Genomic DNA, 23428 nt, shown 5'->3' on the forward strand with positions numbered 1-23428 from the left:
ATTTTTAACATAGTTAGATCACAGTATTGATCACACACCTTTTTACTGGTAATTTCAAAAACAATATTCACAGAGTTTTACGTTTAAGAAGCTAATTTTCTGGCGGCATGATACTATGGTACATCATTACGCGTTTTTCTACTTGTACGTAACAGATCAGTTCAGGGTGGGTTGGGGGGGGGGGGGGGGGTTCAACTTCATTCACCACTGTCCGGTCACTTTAGGTCAATGTATACCTAGGTGTGACATTAATGTCGCTCTACACAATTGTGGTGGTGAGGTGTGGGGGGGGGGGGGGGGGGAGATAACCAACTCAGATTGAACATATCGTCAGTTTTTAGATGACTGTTCTAAACATACATATATATTACACAAATATATATTACAGAAATAGATTTAAATAAGTAGCAGTGGTATTATGACAATATGTTTTTTAAAGAGAGGTCCATGGGGGAGGGGGGGTTGTAACTGTTTCATAGAATTTGTAATCGTAATCACTATTGCCCAAACTCTCATAATACTACTAATTCATCGTGATGACGTTGTTGACCTTGTCAAAATTTCCCCACCACTCCGCAGTTTACTCATAAGTAAATTTAAATAGAGGTGCTACATCAGTTGTATTTGTTTCTGTATTGTAATTTTTTTAAAAAATTAATCATACGGTTCAAACTGTATATATAAAGTAATTATGTGTGAAGATTTATGTATAACATTTTCTAATTCAATTATTCGTAAGCAAATACATTATACAGTTGCCTTAAACTTAACACCCCTCTTGCCAAGTGGTACTACCCGTAAAGGTTTTTTAAACATTGCAATGCATCGTAATGGTTATTTTTAGAATGGCAAACTGATGCAGCTGTTAATACGTGTTGTAAACGTAGACACTACTAGCAGTGGCGGAACTAGAAAAAAAAGGCTCCCCCGCAAAGAAAAGATTAGGGCCCCCTATATATATATATATAAATATATGTATATATATATATATATATATATATATATATATATATATATATATATATATATATATTTATTTATTTATTTATTTATAAATATATCCTAACTGAGTAATTTAGTCTACTTCATTGCAATAAATAACCATTCTGAGAGAACAAACCAGAAAAAATTTAGTCCAAACTTATCTAGCTATACCAGGGGTCGGCAACCTTTTGAAGCGGAAGAGCCAAAAGTTACAATTTTCAAAATTTCCCTGGTTTAAAAGAGCCACTAACATTTTTTTTTAATTTCAAATATCTTATATTTTTATTAAGATTATTAGTATTTGTTCAAGGAGCTGGAGAGCCGCAGGTTGCCGACCCCTGAGCTATACCGAGACTTCATTTAAATGCTGGTCAAAAATATATAAGGACGTTAGCTTGATTCGTGAATGGTTTTTCGCGTTATGTTTATTTTTTTTCATTTTTGGCTTTTATAATATCAATTTTGAAAACATTGATTTTTATATCTATATTATTGTATAGTACGTTTTATTTAAGTAGCAATTCAGAGAATCAATTGCTTTTTAATATACATAGTTCAAAACTATTTAAATGAGCTTCGTGGGCATCCCTATTTTAAAGAAGGGCAGTAAGTCATGGAAGTAGTGTGAATGTTTACCTACCTTTCAAACTATAGCTCTTGTAGATTTTAAAATATTTTTCTACGCAACAATCTCTGCTATAGTAGATCTGTTTTTTTTTTACAAAACCACTTTCAAGATGCATGAAAAACATAATTTTTGAAAAAAAAATTCAATGTTTTTTGGTAGGAACTGAGCCCCTAAACGTCCTGGGCCCCCCCGCATTGCGGGGTCTGGCGTTATGGTAGTTCCGCCCCTGACTACTAGACTAGTACAATAATGCTTTATTGCTGCATGAAAAGAAATCTTGTGATTTACATAAATGTGCCGACCGAAAATATTTTTTAACAATTATCATTGTTTAAAACTTTGAGTTTAAAAAGTTTCCAAAAGGCGCCACTTTGCTGAAAATGGCCAGAGGGGGAGCGGCCGCTCCCCCTGCTCCCCCCCCCCTGCGTACGCTACTGATATATATATATATATATATATATATATATATATATATATATATATATATATATATATATATATATATATATAAAATGCTGGAAAAAAATTGGAACCCCCCCCATGAGACGATCCTGGCTACGCCACTGATACGGACGTTACATGTGTGGTTCTTAAACCTAGTTAGGCCTAGATCTACGTTTTACTATCCTTTTTGTTTTTCATAATTTAGACCTAGGGGCGTTACTTTAAAAAAATGTAATACTTTAAACAAAAAATACTCAACTGTAAGTGGGAAAACTAAGACTAGATTTAATTATTCTCTGTTCAGAGCTGCAAGCTGTCGAACACCTGGCTATAATCTAGAATCCGGACAGTATTTTTATTGAATGAATGTTATCCAGTCCATCTTATAACATTCCGTTGTTACAAACTACCAAAGATGGCCGTCTGTCGGCTCGATCCTTGTGGAATAATTTGCATTATTATTACTTATGTTGCTGTATTCTATGCAGACTATGTTGTTGTTAGGCATCTTGTGATACCCTCAATGACCGAATCGTAAGTCTGATATCATATCAATCGGCCTAGATCTAGATCTAGTTGATGTTAGTCACTTCTTGTTCACCTCCAGCTGAAAGTATTTTTTTTTTATTAAAACACAACCAAAACACAGAAAATGCAGAAAACACCAATTTAGTTTTTTTTTGTTTTTCTTTTTTTAATAAATTTGTGGGGAGAATGTTTACACCGGTGTCTGATAATGGAATCTTCTTCAAAAAAGGGGTGTTAGGTTACTTGTAGTTAACTAAATACACACATGGCATGCCTATGTCAATGCTAACCCTGTCCCTAACCCTAACCCCAACCCTGGTCCAACCATACGCCTAACCCTAATTTCTAACCATAAAATTAGTCGAGATTACAATACTACACTAACAACCCAACACCCATTTTTTAAAGAAGATTCCATTATCGGACACTGGTATCTATAATCATCCAATTTGTGTTTTAATTAGAATCTAGAACAGCGTAACGGTACAGTTAATAGAAAAAAAAAGAACTAAAATGTTTTGTCCGTGTAACACTGCCTTAGTCATTAGTGGGAATAGTGAAGTCAAGTGAAGTGAATAGTGTGTGATGATGTGATGGTCTACCACTGAGGCTGAGGTTTAGTTGGGCTGACCCTCAGGGCCTCACTGAGAGACAACAGTCACAACACAAACGATACTGCACCTATACTAAGTTATAGTATTATATTATTATACCCTTGAACTTTTATTACGACCACTATTAAATTATTAATGTAGTTGACTGACTTGAATGATATAAATGACATGACATATAACCCTAAAAACTAAAAAGAATCAGTAGGTTACACACTTGCCAATATCACACTTAAAAATTACAAATACTTGAATATATTTTGTAGCCAATACATGTCAGGCCCACAATCACAATGTGACAAGCCAGTATCAAAATTGATTTACATGACTGGATCTTGCAGTACAAGTAAATATGCAAACAATAACCATGCCAGTTAAAATCTTCAGCGAATTAAGACAGGCATAATAATGACATACTGTACAGCACTAATGACTGGCAAAAATTATACTGCAGTCATTGTCTCACACTAATAGAAATACTGCATATAAAGGTATACCTTTGTTACCAATACCTATTGCCAACATAAATAGTCACAAAATGCATACTATAAATGATTTTTTGCCATTACCTTTATTAGGTCTATACTTGCTATTATCTTTCATTGACTAATGACTATCAGTACACTGGATCATGATCCCCCCTCCCCCCCCCCCCCCCCCCCCCCCCCCGACGCTTTATGCAATACTGCTATCGTGTAATGTCAGAAACTACCCAGAATCTCACAGGTCACATGACATGGAAAAACTGGTAACCATCACTCACAAGAGCACAACATAACAAAACATAACTGCAAAACTGTCAATATAATTTTAGTGTTACACAACTTCAATTAAATAATGAGAGAAAAACGACAAAACATTTTTAGAATTATGGTCTTGCACTAATTCTAAACATCATCAACCCTACACAGTTGAGGGGTCAATGTAAGTTCACATTGGTTTAGATATCAGCATACATCATAGCCTGGAATCGTGAGTTCACATAAGTCTTAGCACAAACATAATTTTCAAGTGTAAAATAAACAGTTAAATAAGGCACATTTATTATATTAAATTTGGATTTTTCTCAAATTTCAACAAAATTATTAAAAATAAAAATTCGTAAAAAAAATGTAAGTATTATTGTTTTCATAAATAAATTATGCCTAGTTAATTGATTACAGAAAGTTATATTCAGATATATTTATTTCTATTAAATTTGAGCACATTTACCTATACAAAGTATTCATCTTATAATTTGGTTCATTAATTTCTTTCAGGTTATGGGGTGCAGTGTGTGTGGTGTTTTTCAATACTATAGTGTTCCTACTGACTGTTTCACATCTTCGTGCAGTCATGTCTGATCCTGGAATTGTTCCAATACCAAAAACAAATATGGATTTTTCTGATATTCATTCAGATACATCTAAAAGAAAAACAGTTAGTTCACTTACTTACTTTCATTATATAGCTAATGCACATTGCTGGGAAATTATTTTCCTCTTAAGTATGTAAAGTTTTGTATTCTCTTATATAGAATGATGGATGGACAGTGTGTATGAAGTGTGAGACTTATCGTCCACCTAGAGCCCATCACTGTAGGGTCTGTCGCAGGTGTGTCAGGCGTATGGATCATCACTGCCCTTGGTAATTACATGAATGATGTTTTGTTTTCACTTCATTTGTTTTAACTAAATAACATACATCCCTTATACTGATGTTGTTGCCTAAAGTTGAATATTTCAAATCCATTTTTGCATGGGTTTAAAAATAAAATAAGAAATCTATTGTTTTATACTTTCAAACAACCTGTTGTGTTTTCAGGATAAACAATTGTGTTGGTGAATACAACCAAAGATTTTTTATTCAGTTTTTATTTTATGTTGGTAAGTTTACAACTATAGATTTTATCAGATATTTGGTTGCATTTTTTTTTTGTGTTTAAGTTATTAAAATTTTTTGAAAATCTATTTTATTTGATTAATTCTGAATAGAAAAAAAATTTCAGGATTGGCCAGTGTTTTTGCAATAACAATGGTGATTGTTTCCTGGACAATAGAGACAAAAGTCAGAAAAGAAATTAAACATGTTAAGCTGTAAGTAAAAACTATCTAACCCCATTTAATTCAATGATCACTTATTTTGGTTTTAAAAAACTTATCATGCTTTATTTTCTCTTATGATATCTACAAATAAAATGACCTGCCATTATATTTGTCTATTTTTAGAGTCCATTCTGTGATACTTGTAATAGAAAGCATTTTATTTGGCCTTTTTGTCATTGCCATTGGTTGTGACCAGGTAAGGTTATTTTCGTTTTCCCCAAAACAATTTTTGCAAAGATGTGTAACAATTTTATAGATAGTGTGAAAATAGTTCACACTAAAAATATCTTTATTAGAGACTAGTCTATTAGAAATTAATTTAGTATGCATAATATTGTAAAGTGTTTGGAGTAGACATTTGGTTGCATTCACTTTTTTCCAGCGATGAAAATGTTCTTTCCTTTATGTGATAGTTACCAGTAAAACATACCGCACCTTGCTTTTGTATTGGTTTACAAGTCATTTAATTATATTTTTATTGATAATGTAAATAACCGCAAGAAGCTCATTGCAATGCATTTTATCATTTGAAACCTGTAAGTCTCAAGTTTGGTTCCCAATCTCAAGTTTGGTAGCCAAACTAAGTCCATAGGAAATGCCTATTAATGAAAACAGGTAGTGTCAGTATTCTCACAAACTAAAGACAAGTATAATTGATGTTTAAACCCAATACACTTTGGTTTTTGCATGACCAATGTCCGCCAGAGACTAAGTTTTGAAAAGGTAGAAAACAGCATTGGGGGTTAGAGTAAAGTCTGGTCATCAAAGTTGAGACTTAGGTTAGCTAAAAATACACACAACCTTACTGTCCCATGATCTCTTACATTTACTTTCAGTTATCAGCTATACTAAATGATGAAACCGCTGTTGAACATGTCAAAAAGGAAGGCTCATACCGGGGTAAAAAGTCAAGACTTGTTTTGCTTCAAGAAGTATTTGGAAGAGGTATGTGTTCAATAGACACCAGCACTACCAAAGAAAGATTATGTGGAATAATCTTTTCCTTTTAATAACTCAAAGTACACAGAAATAACATAGACAGATTTGAATACTGTATTTTATCCTTTGTTTACTTATGATCAAACCAGGTCATCCACTATTGTGGCTGTGGCCATTCCAGACGGGCAGACAAAGGGACCCACAAGATGCTATCTTGTACAACGTATGATCTTTACTAGCCAGCAATGCACAGATTTCTACAAGCCATTCCCATGCTCTGCTATTTATCATTCTTCATCATTGTATCATATAGGTGCTTTTTTATGATGATAATATGCTCAAAATAATTGCTATATTTTGTAAGAAGTAGTTACTCTCATATATTAAGAAATACACTTTTTCATATTATTAGGCAATGTCTATTAATTTTTAAAATTGTAACTTGAGGGATCTTTTATTTATTATTATGCATCATTATATTTTTAAGAATTCCTACTTTAAACATAGTTGTTTTCTGTTGGATTTTCAAAAAAAATTTGGCATATGACTTAATATTTTATAGTTGTTGTTTTTTTTATTCAGTTATGGCAGCAATTTTATTTTGTAAATAATGTTCTTTTTAGAATAAAAAAAGGTAAGAAATGTTAGCAAATCAGTACATTAAAAAATTATGTAAAAATATTATTTTCTAGATATTTGACGAAACATTTACAAAGTATTGCAGTAATTGAACAATCAATTATTCCATGAACTTAAGTTTCATTATTGTCAGATTTATCTTTCAAAGTTAAATTGATGTATACTTTTATCCTAATGTACAGACTTGACTAAGCATCTTCTCTTTCTGGTCTTCTATTTATTCTTGTCTATCTTATATTCATGTTCTACATAATGTGTTTCTTCATTTCATCCATGGTGTGTATATTTACTCCTGAGATTCCAATCTGTAATTATTACTAAATGAAATGTGAATAGTTAGATGTACATTCGAATTTGCCATGAATGAACTGATGTGCTATGTAATTTATGCCCCTTATATGTCCTATGTTTAGAACTGTGATAATCCTATTATCACCAGTGATTCATTTATATCAACCAACCAGTTTTGGTCTTTACTCTTGGTTGATTTTCATGGTTTTAGGTTACTAATAATAATTTTTTAATTTATATTTTAGTTTGTTGGGTGTGCTCAAACTTTTAACTAAATTTTGACCCAATTCTACTTTGCAAATTCTTTCACATTTCACAAATGAAAAGCAAGAATATCTAGCTCTTTACTGAATCATATATAGATCTATATTAAGTTCATCATTAAAATTTTAAAGATTACAAAATGCAAAAACAAAAGGGGAGATAACTAAGGATTTGTAATTTGTATATAGTTGAAAAATCGCAAATCTACAACAAGCACTAATGGAAGCGGTTTGTCGATTAGGGTTTGATCATTATTGTGGACATGGATAATAAATTTGGTTTTTTTTTTTTTAGATTTTGCCATCCAAGTGACAGTAAAAAACATTTTATTTTAAAAACTTAAACCATGCACTAATAGGAATAATTATATTATTTCATTTTGAAAACTCATAACAAATGTTATACTTTTAAAAAAAAACACCTTCAAACAAGATCAAAACAGTAGAGCGTATACTGACTCTACTGACAGCTGCTTGGGCACTATGCCCAGCCCCACAGCTGTGCTGGGGTCAGCCCCATTGGCAATGGTTCCATGCTTTCCACTTCCGATGTTTACACTTTGTTTTCAAATATCGTTCAATAGTGAATGTTATTTTATTGAGATTAGATTTCTTTATGTCACCATTCAAAAGTTTGACCTGAGTGACCTAGCTTTTTAGTTATTAGCTTCTAAATTGGGTAGGGATGGTGCTATAGCTATATAATTTGGTTTTTTTAATACTAGCTGAGATAGCTAAAATACTTTCACATGTTTTGTGCTAAATAAATAAACATTATTTAATACTTACGAGCCTAAACCTATTTATTTTAAATATATTTACCTAATCCTAATCAAATACCAAATATTGAAATAAAAATGTTAGTGGCTCTTTAAAAACTGGGAAATTTTTAAAATTATAACTCATGGCTCTCCTGCCTCGAAAGGTTGCTGACCCATGCTATTGCTCAATTAATTTTCATCAAGCCTAGGTTTTAATCTGAGGTTTTATTTTCATGATACAAACATTAACTGGCTGTACAGGAAGTCCGTAATCGATATTCTGAAAACCCCACTTCATAAAAAACTAATTTGTGCTACTCAAAAATTTAACAATACACATTTTAAATACAATTTGAAATTTTATATCAGCTAAAACGAATGCTGTGCTGATTTTATATTGACCTATTTTATTTTAATATCTAGATGAAATACATTTCAGTATATGCTTTTACTATTGTAGCTTTTAAGGAAATGTATGTTTATTTTCTTTTTTTTTACTGCATTTAAAAGCTTGTAATTATGAAGGTTTTTTTTTTCAAAATACCCTTAGATTGATTACTGTGTTTATGATCCTAAGCTAGAAAATTATGTTTATTGTAAGTACAATATTCATTGTAACTTCTTACTTTTAACAAGGAAGAATTGAAATGGAGCACCAAATCAAATCTACTCTTTTATTTGAAGTGCAATATTTCAGTCACCATCTAGTGTAGTTCCCTTAATGATTTCCCAGAAAGAAAAAAAACACATTCCACTTGAAAAAATATACCGGTTTTCTGCTAAATAAAATTACTTGTAAGATAAAAAAAATTAATTGTATTTATTCCCAAAGCATTCATTTGTTTAGATTATCTAGTGTAGGATAAACTTCTGTAGTAATTGCTTTACTTCTGGTTTACGTTAAACAATTTTCATTTTTTATCACTGAATTCCTTCAAAGTGTGATTGATCCTTGAGTAAGTTATTTTTTTATTATAGTTCTAGATATTTTTTTCATTTTAAATCTAGATTTGGCCTTTTGTAAATTCTCTGAAACATTGTAGGCTATACTTGGTTATGTCTCCTGTAAGATATGTATGGTTCTTGATGACCAGAACAATGGCATAAAATGTCACTGTAGTGCTAAAAAGTAGTCAAGTTTTGTCCTGTTAAATGTAGTTTTTTTTTTTATCAGGTATAAACAATTGTTAAAGGCTGCTACATATTACAAGTTTGGAAGTGTCACAATAGTGACTGATCAAAATAGTCAAATGATTATTAAGCATTGGATTATTTAACTCATGATTTGAAATCTGATCAATACATGTTTGGGTGGATGTGCCAAAACTTTTTCTCTTTAAATTAGGTGCTTAGATGTTTATCTGTTGTTCAATGATTCTCTGGGCTGAGGTTTTGTTTACAGTTAAAATAATTGTTCAGGAAAACCTACAACCTCAGTGTCATACGCAACAACATAATAATGTATCCCTGTGTTCTTCAACAGTAATAATTTATAAGTATTTTTTATATAATATGCTTTTTATGGTACTATGTATAAATGTGTTTATTTTTTTATTTGTAAATAAAATGGATGACTGGACTTTTTAAAAAAAAAAAAAAAAAAAGATTTTGGTTTTCCTTTGCTAACCCTGAAATGCCAAAATAAGTGCTTGAATTAATATATGTACATAATGCAACAAAAATACTTCCAAGTCATTTTTTCCCACGTTTTCTTTAACTTGCTTTCTCTGTTTGTTTGTCTTTCCAATCAAATCTTGCGATCGAAATTTCTGGCACTTCCCAGATAGCTAGCGCGCTGAAATTTTCAGGGAAGCTTTCTTTTGGATGACCATTGAATATTCAATTGTTATTATTACTAAATTGATCAATGGAAACATTTTATTGAGCATTTTAGACCGCTATATAATCTATATATATAATTCTCCTCTGCTAGCCATTAGAAAAAAACCAGCGACGCGTACCTCGCGCGCAGTGAAGCGAACGATCACATGTCGCCACAGGCTTAGGGGCAGAGAATTTAGCTTGAACCGAGTTTAAACTTACAGGAGGTAGTCCAGTTTGGGGGAGACGATATGGTCGAGTGGTTGGGCACACGATTGCTATCCCACTCGACACGGGTTCAAATCTATGTGTTCTAGTCAGTAACGTATTCAAACAACGTGTTTTTTACGAGTTGTCTTTTTACGAGTTGTCTTTTTACGAGTTGTCTTTTTACGAGTTGTCTTTTTACGAGTTGTCTTCGTTTACCCAAAAAAAGTGAAAAGATAAAATCGATAGCAAGATTTTAATGCAAACAAACAGACAAAGACTAAAAAGTAGAAAATAATAATCATTAAAAAAGTTTTAAAAAACCCACGTTTTCTGATTGAACTAAAAAGTAGAAAATAAATACTATACATCACAATAATGCAAGCGATCACTCTACTATAAGCGATCAAAAACGTGGGGTGCCGTGATTTTCTTACAGTTTCTAATACTGTCGACTCTCTACAAGCTCCCTAATAAAAGTCAATAGTATTATCTAATCAATAGTAATATAACTTTTACTTCGGCGCCCCACGTTTTTCATCGCTTATAGTAGAGTGATCGCTTGCATTATTGTGATGTATAGTATTTATTTTCTACTTTTTAGTTCAATCAGAAAACGTGGGTTTTTTAAAACTTTTTTAATGATTATTATGTGTGAGATAATTTAATCAAGCCTGTTCAGTAAAAGGTACTTTCCTTTTTGACATCCTATTGGGCATATATAGATGGGTGGTTTTTTTTTGTTTTTTTGACATCTAAGTTTTTATTGCATGATCCAGGTACCCTTCACAACTGGGTGGGCTAAGGGATGTTATACTTACACTATTAAACTTGTGCCATATGATTAAGGTTAAGTGTTAGTTACGCAGAAACATTATGTAAAGCAAGCAACCTACTCAAATATGTTTCCTGCTTCATTGTGCATACATCCTTAACCAGAGTCTATAATTCTGCATTTTGGATAGCCATAGCGCATTTCTAAACATGTCCCTATGTTTATGTAAATATAAACTTCACTAAAGAAACATGACAAAATACAACTGCTTTTATTGTTACATTTATTGAATTGAGAACAAAATCCATCCACCCAGTATAAACATTTTTTCCAAATTAAAAAAAAAATCCCCTCCCTTAATGTATGCATGATCATAAATTATATCTTCAAACAAAATACTAGAAAACACATTTGATATTAAGGACTATAGAGCAGTTGTTCCTTCTTACACCATTTCAATCACATGTTCAATAATACAACAGCATTAATAAATTATAATCAACATTTCACACCCAAATGGTGTGACTAAAAACAACAAAAACAGTATTTAAAAATGAACAAATGATTTCTCAGTAAATGTGGCAATATTGTTCTAATGACATATTTCCTGTAACAAGATCAATTATTATTTGTGTTTATTAGAATGTAGAATAACTATTTATTTCAAAGTTACTATAGGCCAAAATGGTAAATACTTGGTAAGTTCTTGGTATCGTTTATAACTGAGTAGGCACATTAAAAAATGTATATATATATATATGAAGAGTTAATGGGATATTAAACTGCACTATAATTTACATTAATAATTCTTCTCAGTCAATAAAGTAAAAAGAATACCTATTAACTGATAATTTCTATAGGAAAAAAGAACAGCATGTAAATTATTACATTAATTAATGACAGCCAGATGAAAACAATATCCACTTCGGCACTGAAACTTTTGGTAAATAGAGTTACAGTAGCTGAGACTAAAACATTTGATACACATCATTGCTAAGCTCAAAAGGGTTTCAGAAAAAAACTAACATGTCTGCACAATTTATGTATCAATTCATTTAAAAATAGAATAAAGTAAAGGTGGGATTCTGGATGAAGATTAATTCAATCAGAAAAAAAAAAACAAATTAAGAATGATAGAATTTTTAAAAAATAACATTCTTGTATTCATATTTAAGGAAAGAGCAAATAAAGTGAATAATTGGCATTTATGCTACTTAAAGTTTTCAGTAGATTTATCGATTCTTTATAATAATTGTTTTAATTTTAATTATAAGAATGTGACTAGAAAGTGGTTGAAACATTTGATCTATAAATAATTTGTCCTAGTTGGTATTCATGTTTAGTAGTTTTGAAAAAGTTCTTATCATTATAGTATAATCAATTAAACAAATAAAAGATTTCAAAGCAATTATAAAATTTCAAAGTTTAACTTTAAAAAACTATGCTGGTTGTTTATTTTTTTTTTTATTTCTACATAGGAGCTGCTTAAAACAGAATGGTTTTATCACAGGATGTAAATGGTGTAAAGAAAGCTTACAAGCACTACATAAAAGTATATTGAAACTTTATAAAATGTTACAAAATTACAGAAATTGTTTCATTTTGAGGCTTAAAAATGTATTTTATGGTCACAAATTCTGATTCCTTGTATATCAATTCAGCTCCCAATTAAATGTAAAATATGGTTGAGTATCACTTTAAAAAAACCAGACATTTTTATGGCTTCAGCAAGGCAGATACCACAGCCTTGGCATTCAAATTACGAAGGTCACTGTATGTCTGGCCAGTTCCTACAAAGACAATGGGCTGTCCAGTAGTGTAGGTCATGGAAATTGCTGCACCAACCTAAAAAAATTAAATTAAAATAATAACTTTGAGGACAATTTTTATAATGAAATGACTTTAAAAGAATTACAACATAAGTATATATGTACCTTATCATCAATGGTATCAAATTTGGTTAGAATAATCCCATCAATGAGCCTAGGGTTAGCAGACTGGGAATGGTCAGCCAATGCCTGGTTGAACTTCAAGAGCTGGTCAACAGCTTCATTGCCAACCAAGGCTTCTCCAACAAACAAGACCAGATCTGGCTGGTTGACTTTTACAAGCTGAAACATATTACAAGGGTAGAGTAATGCATAGTGTATCCAATAGCTGAACATAAAATGCATAATCAATCAGTGCTGTACATGAATAACAATAAAAAAATTGATAACATAAGCAATATTAGCATGTTTTATTTTAATTAAAATATCTAAATTCTATTTTTTAGGTTTCTCACATAAATAAACTCAAAAAAAAAGGAAAATATCTTTACCTTACTCAAAGCCCTCATTAAAGGTTCATTGTCCTGCATTCTTCCAGCAGTATCAATAAGAACAATATCAATGTGATAATCACGGGCTGAAATAAAAATAACAAAATAAATCCAAGCTAAAATTGACAAACTATTCCTAAATACAAGACCAATACAGTTCTTTAAACTTATTGCTAGCTCTGCACAGCCAAACCTGATGATACAGCCTCCATCGCAATCCCAGCAGAGTCTTTGCCATAACCTCTTTCATAGAGCTGAACCATCTCTCTTCCATGTTTATCTTTAGGATGCAGTGCATTCAATTTTCTTACATGAGTACGCAGCTGCTCAACAGCTCCTGATCTAAACGTGTCGCAGGCAGCAATCAATACACTCAGCCCATTTTCTACCAGCCAAAAACATACCTATAATAATGATTTTAAAAAGTACAGTCAAGAAATAGTTCAAACTGAACTGTGCACCTATTTCTGCAACCTATGGGTAACTACTCTTTTAATACCTTGGCTAAATTAGTGGACTTGCCAACACCATTCACACCACAGAATGTAATAACATAGGGACGTTTTTGCTGTTTTGCTTCCAGAGCATCACGCAAGATATCAACCCGACGGCGTGGTGAAAGAATTTGCACACAAGACTCCTGTAATGTGTTCTTGACAGTAGATGCAACACCTGCACAAACATCAAACTGTTACTGAAGATATATGTCTAATATATGTCTAATATCTTGTATTAAAGAAAAAGAACAACTGAATATTATTAACAACAGAGTAAAGAAATGCTTACTGCCAAAAGTTCCAAGAATTTTGCCTTCTAGTTTTGCCCCTACAGACTGACACAGTTTTTCTGCTATGTCAGCAGCAACATTTTTAGCTGTCAGATAAAGACAATCAAAGACATTAGCTATCCCAATAATACTTTGTTTAGATACAGTAACTAAACTGTACAGATCGCTGTCATTAAAACAAAACATTTGCTAAATTATTAAAACACAAATGAGAAAAAATTGCGCAAGACTAGTACATACAGATTAAATGGTCTTTCATTTTTTCCAGAACTGGACCAAGCTGCTCGCTGGTTAAAGTTTTAGAGCCAACAAGATTGCGAAACATGCTGAACATGCCTCCTTTGTTTGGGCTAAAATAAGTTCAAGTTCCTATTATTATGATAATCAACATGTAACATAACTTTATATACCCATAAAAATTATTTTGGCGATAAATTTCAAGAAGTTTTATTATCAACCAGTCAAACTATTTATTAGTTTTAATATCAAATTTTTTATTGCTTGCACTGCAGGTCCCTGGATTATCATGAGGAGATATTTTTTTTAGCTTTAACAGTAATAAAGTTAGCTTAGACAAACTGTCATAGCTTGGTCAAATTTGCAGGTCTCTCAACAATTAGTGATATTTTGAGGGGATTATCTTCCTTACTCAACAGTTAATGATATGCAGAGTAAATTATCTTCCTTATTTAACAGTTAATGGATATGAAAAGGAAGCTTCCTTACATTCTACTAGAATAACCATACCTGGGAGATTTAGTTTTTTGTTGGATAACCTCATCTTCTTCAGAATCATCATCAACAACTTCATCAAGTTCTTCATCATCATCAATATTTTTTAATTCTCCTTTCATGGTACCAACTTGGTTTTGCTGTTTATTCAAAAATGTATTTCATGAGAACAAGTGGAATAGTTTTAGTATTGAATACTAAAGATGCAAAGATAAACTATGCAAGGACTTTCAAAAAGTTCATCTAAGACCTTACTAACCTCTGATTTTGTCAAGACAAGTTCCCCCTGTTCAGTTCCTGGTGTGTAATCTAATGTAGCTGTATCCTTAGAAGAACCTTCATTTTCCCACTTGGTTCCTTGCTTACCCTTGCGTTTGGCAACTTCAGGACTTTTACTATTTAAAAATAAAATTATTTTAAAAATCTTCTTTTATGAAGAACGCCAATTTAAATTTAAAAGCACTAAACTAAACTTTACTTTATTGTTACGGGTGACTTTTTTTTCCCTTTAGACATCAGTTTTTGAAGGTTTTTCATTCTTGTTTCTTCATCCAGTATTCCATCTCCGTTTGTTGTCACCGGCAGTAATTGAGGTGGTGATGATGGAGGTGAGGCCTTTGTTACCTCTACTGGTGGATCTAATTTACCTAGAAAATTATTTCAGTAGAAATATATAATCATTTATCTAAAAAATTATTTCAGTGAAAATATAATTTATCAAGAACATTTTTAGTGAGAATCAAATTTACCAAGATAATTTTTGTAATTGTCTACTTGACCTAGAAACTTGTTAAGGTAATAAAATTTAATTGACCTAGAAAATGTTAGCAAAAAATCAGTTTAAACTACAAAAATTTTGAGCTAATCTATTTAAAATTTTACAGTGGAAATCAATATTATCTAGATAATTTCAGTTAGTTTTACCTTTTGGAACTTTATTCTCTTTGCCTTTTGTTTGTTTCTTGTCATCTTTCTTATTTTCAATCATAGAGGAAACAGTTTTCTTTGATTTTAGCGACTCTTCAAAAGTTTTCATCTTCCTTAAATTACATAAAGATTTTTTTTTAATTCATCATTCCATTATATATTTGAAATACTAATTGAATTTTATTTCACAATAAAATGAAGATATTATTTTTAAATGCGGTTACAATTGATTTTAAGTACTAAAATGTTTATGACATAGGCAAATGAATGCTGGTGCGAAACTTTATTGAACGAGTGAAAATGTGACGCGGAACGCAAGAAAGTGACGTTTTTGTGTGTGGGATCGTTGTTGCCGTGGAAAAAGTTGAAAGGAGTCTTGCTCTTATAGTCTTGGGGTGATGCTGTATATGTATTCAAGTCTTAATATCATTTGTAAAAGTCGTTGCATGTATTAGTATGCTGAAATAAATAAGAGAATTGACTAACATCGTTCTATCAAGTCATTTGTATGTATTGATGTCGAAATGGTAGTGATGGACTCTCTCACAGCATAGCTGTGAAACAGCTATAACATGGTGGAACAGCATAACAACATGAAGCAGTATAACATGGTGGAGTAGATTAAAAGAACTCAGCAGCAAATTGGTGGATATATAACATATAGTCAGCAAACACTATAACTATATGAACCAGTCAAGTTTCATCGATATAAGACTGCTGGTTGAATATTCAAGCCCAACCAATCATTCTGCAGTACATTAATCCCTTGATAGGTAGAATGACTACACAAGGATTAAGTGAAGTAAAATTCAAGTTATCGAGCAGCCAAATATGTTATGAATTTAAGCCATCATGAAATATCGGCGTAAAATAATTTGTTAGTTTGGTGTTGAAGAAAGAATAAGTTGTTGTCATCATGTGGTATAATGAAAGGTGCTCCATTATAGCCATGAAGTGAAGAAAGTCTAACAGTGGCCATGGGAGATTGAATAATTATGGTTATGTTAAGTCTACGGTCACAGGCAGAGAGATGCTCCTGCACTACAGATATGTGACACGCAAAGCACACATGTCCTTTCTTTATTTGTATCTGGTCTAATTCCTTTTGAATGTTAATTGTGTGGAAAATGATTATAATAATGTAGTTAATATTATTGTTAATGATTATGATGTAGTTACCATTATTGTTGTTATGTAATGTGCCATGGTCAAATAACCAGCATATTAAAATTTTGTGGGTTTCTTTTCTAAGAGGAAGGTTATTTGTCACAACATGCTACAAAAATTATTAAACAAGGTGTTACATTACTTTCCAGATTTTTGTTCCTGCTTAGTTTCTTCTTCCCTTTCTTTGAGAATATTGTGAAAGGGATCACTGAAGTCCCCAAAGTTTTGGTCTGCAAAAAACCCATTTAGCAAGACTGTTTTGTAGCGTTCCCTAAACTTTAGTTGAATATCTGTCAAAAATTTATCCACATATGATAACTGGAGTATATTCTGGTAGGCAACCTATTTGAAAAAAAATTGTTTATTTTAAAAATAGAACCAAAAAGGAAATAAAATTATAATAATACTATATATATATATATATATATATATATATATATATATATATATATATATATATATATATATATATGTCTCTGTATAAAAGTATTAAAAGTAAAGACAAAGAGGCAAAGTATTAAGAGTAAAAAGTATTTACCACAAAAACAAGTTCAAACTCATTGTCAAGTTTGTACTTCAAAGTCAAGGACTCATAAGAAAATGTATTATTCCCTGTGCGTTCCTAGAATGAAAAGAACAGTTGATTTTTTTAAATATTTATCTTTATGAAATAGTACAATTATAATGCCTCAGCTTTTAGCCCTACTCTAGTAGGGGTACATTTAAACTATATTCTAGTCAGTCATCAGGAGGAACAACTACCAGGAGGTGTGCAGGGTTAACAGCCCAGTCACATAAAAAACATTAAGAAAGTAAAATCACTAGTGATAAACCTAATACCAGTAAACCATGGATGCAAATAAAAGCACAAAATACCCTGTAGAGAAAAATCATGACACTTGATAAAAAAGGTACAAGAAACATTTTTGTGACATTTTAAAATTGCAAATTACTAAAATTTAATTCTAAGTTACTATGCTGAGCAAACTGTGTACCGCCAAGCCTCCCTAAGGCCCTAGGCTAGGCAGAGCAAATAAGTTTTAACATGCACAAGCATTCTTTGCATATGACATTCAACTTTTGAACATTGTGATGTTTGTCAAAGTGGCTACTCATCAGGCATATGAAGTTACAATTTTTTCCCAATGCACGTGCATAGTTTATTCTGGCTAGAAATGCAAATTTAAATAAGTCACCGGGAGAATGTTTATAGCAGTGTCCGATAATGGAATCTTCTTTAAAAAAGGGTGTTAGGTTACTGGTAGTTAACTAAATACACATATGGCTGGCTAATGTCAATGCTAACCCTGTCCCTAACCCTAACCCCAACCCTGGTCCTACCATACACCTTACCCTAATTTCTAACCATAAAATTAGTCGATATTACAATACTACTAACAACCCAACCCCTTTTTTAAAGGCGATTCCATTATCGGACACTGGTATCTGTAATCCTCCTAAAACGGAATTATAAGTAAATGAATCTAAAATCAAAGTATTCTAGATCTAGATCTATCTAGATATGGTAATCTATTGTTTTAGGTACGTAAAATCAACCAAGACTAGTAATGTGAAAAAAAGGTGACTCATTACATTTTAGTAGTTATTTCACACTTTTAGGAGGATTTATGTTTTGAAAGTTACAAAAATGTTTCAAAGTTTCATTGATGTAGGCCTACATGTTTTTAAACAATCGTATTGAAACTTTTCAGTAATAAATAAAGACTAGCGATGTTTTCATCAAATGCAACCAAGCTCATTTGTCTTTTACTTTAGGGCACTTTGACTTTAGGCTACTGATAATCCATTTATTTTGGTTTAAATTATTATTCAGTTCAGTCATCTATAATATAATAGTAATAATAGAATATATCGCAATGTACGTCTATTAATGAGGCAACTTTTTCACACATTACTACTAGTAATTAACTAGTCAGTACTGTTAGATCTAGAATCTAGTACAGTTCAGTGTCAGTGAACTGAGTGAAGTAGATCTAGATCTAGAATCTATATCTAGATCTCTAGAAGATCTTCTAGATCTCTAGAATCTAGTCTAGATCAGTAGATCTAGATCTGATATAGAGTAAAGTGGCGTCTGCGGACAGTCGTAGCAAAAAAAAACGGAAGTGCCGATTTCCATTGAGCGCCATTCAGTAACCGCTTCACATAGAAACAAACCGAAAGTACCGTCTCACTCCGCATTCTTTCTAGTTTAATCACGTCTGATTCATTTTGTATTCATACGCATAGCATTGAATTTATTAACATTTTCAGTGGTGAGACTCTGTGCGGACAGTAAGTGCACTTTTTTTTACATTTTATTTTCTGTGCGGACACTTGCTCCTTATGCGGACAAGGCATATTTTGTTCATTTTGTTTCTATTTAAATGATTGAAATAAACATGTTACATACATAAATAGTGTTGTTGATTGTTTTATATATTAATATATTGGAAAACAAAAAATATGAAGAAATATGAAATAAGTTTTAATTAAATTAAAGTGATGCCTGAAAGAAACTCAGGACCCAGTTGAGATTTTATTTCACTTTTTGCTTAGTAGACACGTTTGATGATCAAAAATATTTTTAAAACCTAAAAACATCACTAAAAACTAATAGATCTAGATTTAGACTTAATTTAAATATAAATCTGGAGTATCAAGATTAGTTTAAAGCTCCTTTTTACTTAAAGTGTAAGAAATATACTCTGATTTTTCATTAGTGTCCGCAAAAGGTTAACCCTCAAAAAAGATGCGGACACCCCAATTTTTCCTCTAAGATGGCTTAAACAACCTTAACTATGATATTTATAGCTTTCTATATATATATATATAAGCTATTTATAGTTAACCCAGTTAACTAAGCTATGATTGGTTCGATTTATTCCTCTAATCCGGGGACTAGTGCTCTTCATCCGGATGAGGTTTCCTACCATAAAACGTCATACATCGCAACTTTGAAAAATTCCAATTAATCTCCCTATTGAGTGAAATAGAAGAAATGGACTCAGATGTGTTTAAAAATGGACATGCTTTGTGTTGTTTGCATTAGTTTCCTATAAAATATTAGGCATTTTGGTAAATTTTGCCTAATTATCTCAGAATGATAAAACACACATAATATTGAAGGCCATAAACTGCCATTTAATAAACCACTAAATTTATCACTGTAGGCCCAGTAGTTTTTTTTTAATGAATTTTTTAAGTTGTATGTTAAACAGCTTATATTTTATTGTAAAGTTGCAAAATACTTGGTGTCCTTCTTTGAGTTCATATAGCGTTGTTATTTTTTAACATGTAATGATAAAACTTTGCATATTGATACTAGAGAGTACAGGCAACAGGAATATGCAATTGAAATAAAGATCAGTAAAGGTAAAACCAAAAATAATTAAGACTAATTAAGGGTCATGGCGTTTTTATATAGAGAGCAACGTTAGTCTATTGTCAAACTGCACAACTCTGTTGTTAATAAAGATATATTGATAATACTTTGCATATTGGTGCTAGGGAGTACAGGCAACAGGAATATGCAATTGAAATAAAGATCAGTAAAGGTAAAACCAAAAATAATTAAGACTAATTAAGGGTCATGGCGTTTTTATATAGAGAGCAACGTTAGTCTATTGTCAAACTGCACAACTCTGTTGTTAATAAAGATATATTGATAATACTTTGCATATTGGTGCTAGGGAGTACAGGCAACAGGAATATGCAAGTGAAATACAGCTTAATTAAAAGGAAAACAACTAATAATTAACTTAATAAAGCCCAATTAAGGAGTGCAGTGCCGTTCTACTATGATTGCCACAAGTCACTTTTCATACTGAATATCTATGTTGCTATTGATGATACAAAGATAAAACTTAGCACATAGATGCTTAAGGATGTTGGGAATAGAAATTTACAAGTCAAAAAAATGCTAGGAGAAAAAGACAATCACATATAATAAAGTCTAATTAATGGGGGTGGCACTGAAATCTTGTATCAATAATACCTGTGTATTATACTCATATTGGAATATGATATGGTTAGGATTATGTTGAAATATCTAAATATTACTAGCATTAGTTATAGGCTACTTTTAATAAGTAGCCAAGGATGGTTAATCAATAGACAGCCTACAGAAACTAGATGAGATGTGTCGCAACCGAAGGATAGACAGCTGCCTTATTTGCTGATCTGAACCTACTGTTTAAAAAAAATTACTGTTGCTTAGTTTAAGTTATAAAATTAAGTCACATTGTTCAAAGTGTTACTGTTTCTGTTTTCTTTTTGACTTTTAAAAAAATGTATCTATCACTGTTGCTTTAGATCACATTATTAAAGTGAAGTGTTAATGTTTCTATTTTATCTTTGACTTCATTTATTTTACTTTCCATGCCTCTATAGATCTAGTAGTATATTTTAGCTATTATTAAATTTTAAAGATAATATACTATAATCTGAGAAATGACCAATTTAATCTTTGTAATTATTTTCTTAATCAGTTTTTCCTGAAACGGGGTAACTAAAGTTTAGACATCATCCATAAGTAATTTTACAACATAATTATATATTTAAGCTTGATGCAATAAATATTAGTTCTATTAGATTCTTATAAGCAATTACTCATTAAAATACATAGATCTAAATCTATTCTATAGGGGCCTAATATTTATAAGGGCCTATTTATTACTATTTAAAATTTTAATTAGAGGCCTATTATTATTACCCAATTGAAAATGACTAATATGGAAGATTATTAATGAATGGGACTATTAATTCCATTGCTTTAAATTTTATTTAATCCATAAAAAACATTCTATAAGCTAAAATCTTGCCAATTCAATGAATAGTGTTAAACAGTAATATCAAATGTGCAATTTTTTATATTTCATGCATATGGTCTATGGACCGTCATAAAAATTTAAACTCGGCCGTCATTATTAAAATTGCGTAGATCCCCTTCACTTCACGCAAGAAGCAATATCTGGTTATAAAGAGCTAAAAAGCCCCATAAAACCAACATTTCCACCCATCAAAATAGTTTGGCATTACTTATTTAATATTTACTAGATCTAGTTTCCTGAACTTATCTCTTTTTTAAATGCCGAAATTTGGTTCTATCGATAATAGGTAACCTCGCGGCCCCTATCGCCCTGTTAAAAAATTGTGTCAGCGGGACCCCCCCCAAGATTTACCAATGCTTTTTAAGCATGTTCCAATGAAAAGAACTCTATGAAACTGTTATTTTTGTTCTTGAGAATGGTTAGGATGCTCATTACAACTAATGTCTAGCTTATTATACTTTACTTTCTTGCTAAAATTAATACTAATTGAAAGAAGTCGGTTACTGCGTTTAATGAGACGTGTTCGCTAAGATACCTCGATAAAATTGGGATCGATATGTTAAAATGTAACTAATAGTTTTCCATACAAACATAGAATATAAAAACAGCCCACTTTGACGTATCGAATACATTAATTTATCGATTCTCTCATGATAACTAAGCACTTGGATGGAAAATGGCAGAAATTACAAAAGTTGGCTTGAAAAATTTCGGATGTGGCCAGATTAAACAAAATGGCGGACATCGAAATGCCTAATAAAATATTCATACAATTATTGTTTTAAGCGAAAAACAGCAAGGTGTCCGCACAGAGCCGGACAGAGGCAACTGTCCGCAGACGCCACTTTACTCTAGATGAATCTAGATCTAGTTATTCTAGTAGATAAACTACTAGATTCTAGATCTAGATCTAAATCTAATCTAGTAGTTGAGTTTAGAGTTAGACTTCAGTTAGAGATGACTTCTCCAGTGGACCAGTAGTTGAGTTGGTCGGTTCCATTAGTTAAATTTCTACTGTAACTAATTTTACCTGGAGTATCACTGTCTTTATTAAAGCATTAACAGATGGTGTAAATAACTGTGATGTTCCTTGAAAATACCAAAGAACTATCCCACCCTTGCTGAAAATAGTAAAAAAGTCTAACATATTGGATGTTTAGTTCAGCAACCTCGACCAAGTTGTGTGGCCTATTTTTGTGTAACTCTTTTGTTCTAAAATTTAAAAAATGTATCAGCGGTTCTCAGATGAGATTGGAAACTTTTTAAAATGGAATTAATCTTATTGTTTACTTTATTTCTTTTGTATACTTATCGTTTACGTAAAACATTATTAATAATTCAATAAGAAGTGCGGGTCTTTTTAAATACCAATCATTATTGAATCTTATCAGTTTTTAACAATAGCATCATACAATTTACATGCTGCATGCCTATTGTTTTTTTATTGTTTTTTTTTTAGTTTGTAGGTTTCTGATAAATACTAATCTATCAGTAGGTTTATAGTCAAGGGGTCATCCATAACTGATGTCACGCTTTTAAAACAATTTTAAACCCCCTCCACTAAAATAAAAATCCAGTCCCCAATCCCCACCCTAAAATGACCTCACCTCAACCTCCACCACCCCTACTTAAAATTGAAGTTGATTTTTTAAAAACAATTTCTTTCTAAAATGTTGACTGCGCTTGAT

General features: G+C 31.5%; 2 protein-coding genes across 2 annotated transcripts; one reads left to right on the forward strand and one right to left on the reverse strand.

Annotated features, from left to right (window-relative positions):
- The first annotated feature begins 2416 nt into the window (after positions 1-2416).
- On the forward strand, positions 2417-9752 carry LOC131932394 (palmitoyltransferase ZDHHC3). The gene is made up of 8 exons (XM_059289324.1): positions 2417-2590; positions 4455-4614; positions 4712-4821; positions 4999-5060; positions 5183-5270; positions 5403-5475; positions 6116-6224; positions 6368-9752. The coding sequence occupies exons 1-8, from the start codon at positions 2472-2474 to the stop codon at positions 6445-6447; spliced, it is 801 nt and encodes a 266-aa protein (XP_059145307.1). The 5' UTR covers positions 2417-2471; the 3' UTR covers positions 6448-9752.
- Positions 9753-11241: 1489 nt separating this feature from the next.
- On the reverse strand, positions 11242-22947 carry LOC131932393 (signal recognition particle receptor subunit alpha). The gene is made up of 14 exons (XM_059289322.1): positions 22771-22947; positions 17447-17530; positions 17051-17250; positions 15739-15854; positions 15293-15461; positions 15074-15209; positions 14830-14954; positions 14323-14432; positions 14082-14168; positions 13795-13967; positions 13489-13699; positions 13296-13381; positions 12910-13086; positions 11242-12820 (listed from the first exon to the last, which is right to left on the reverse strand). The coding sequence occupies exons 1-14, from the start codon at positions 22885-22887 to the stop codon at positions 12692-12694; spliced, it is 1920 nt and encodes a 639-aa protein (XP_059145305.1). The 5' UTR covers positions 22888-22947; the 3' UTR covers positions 11242-12691.
- Between the last annotated feature and the right edge of the window lie 481 nt (positions 22948-23428).

This window comes from Physella acuta, unplaced genomic scaffold (genome assembly GCF_028476545.2).
Source record: "Physella acuta isolate Inbredline_101_S28 unplaced genomic scaffold, ASM2847654v3 ptg002159l, whole genome shotgun sequence".
NCBI classification, from domain to species: domain Eukaryota; kingdom Metazoa; phylum Mollusca; class Gastropoda; family Physidae; genus Physella; species Physella acuta.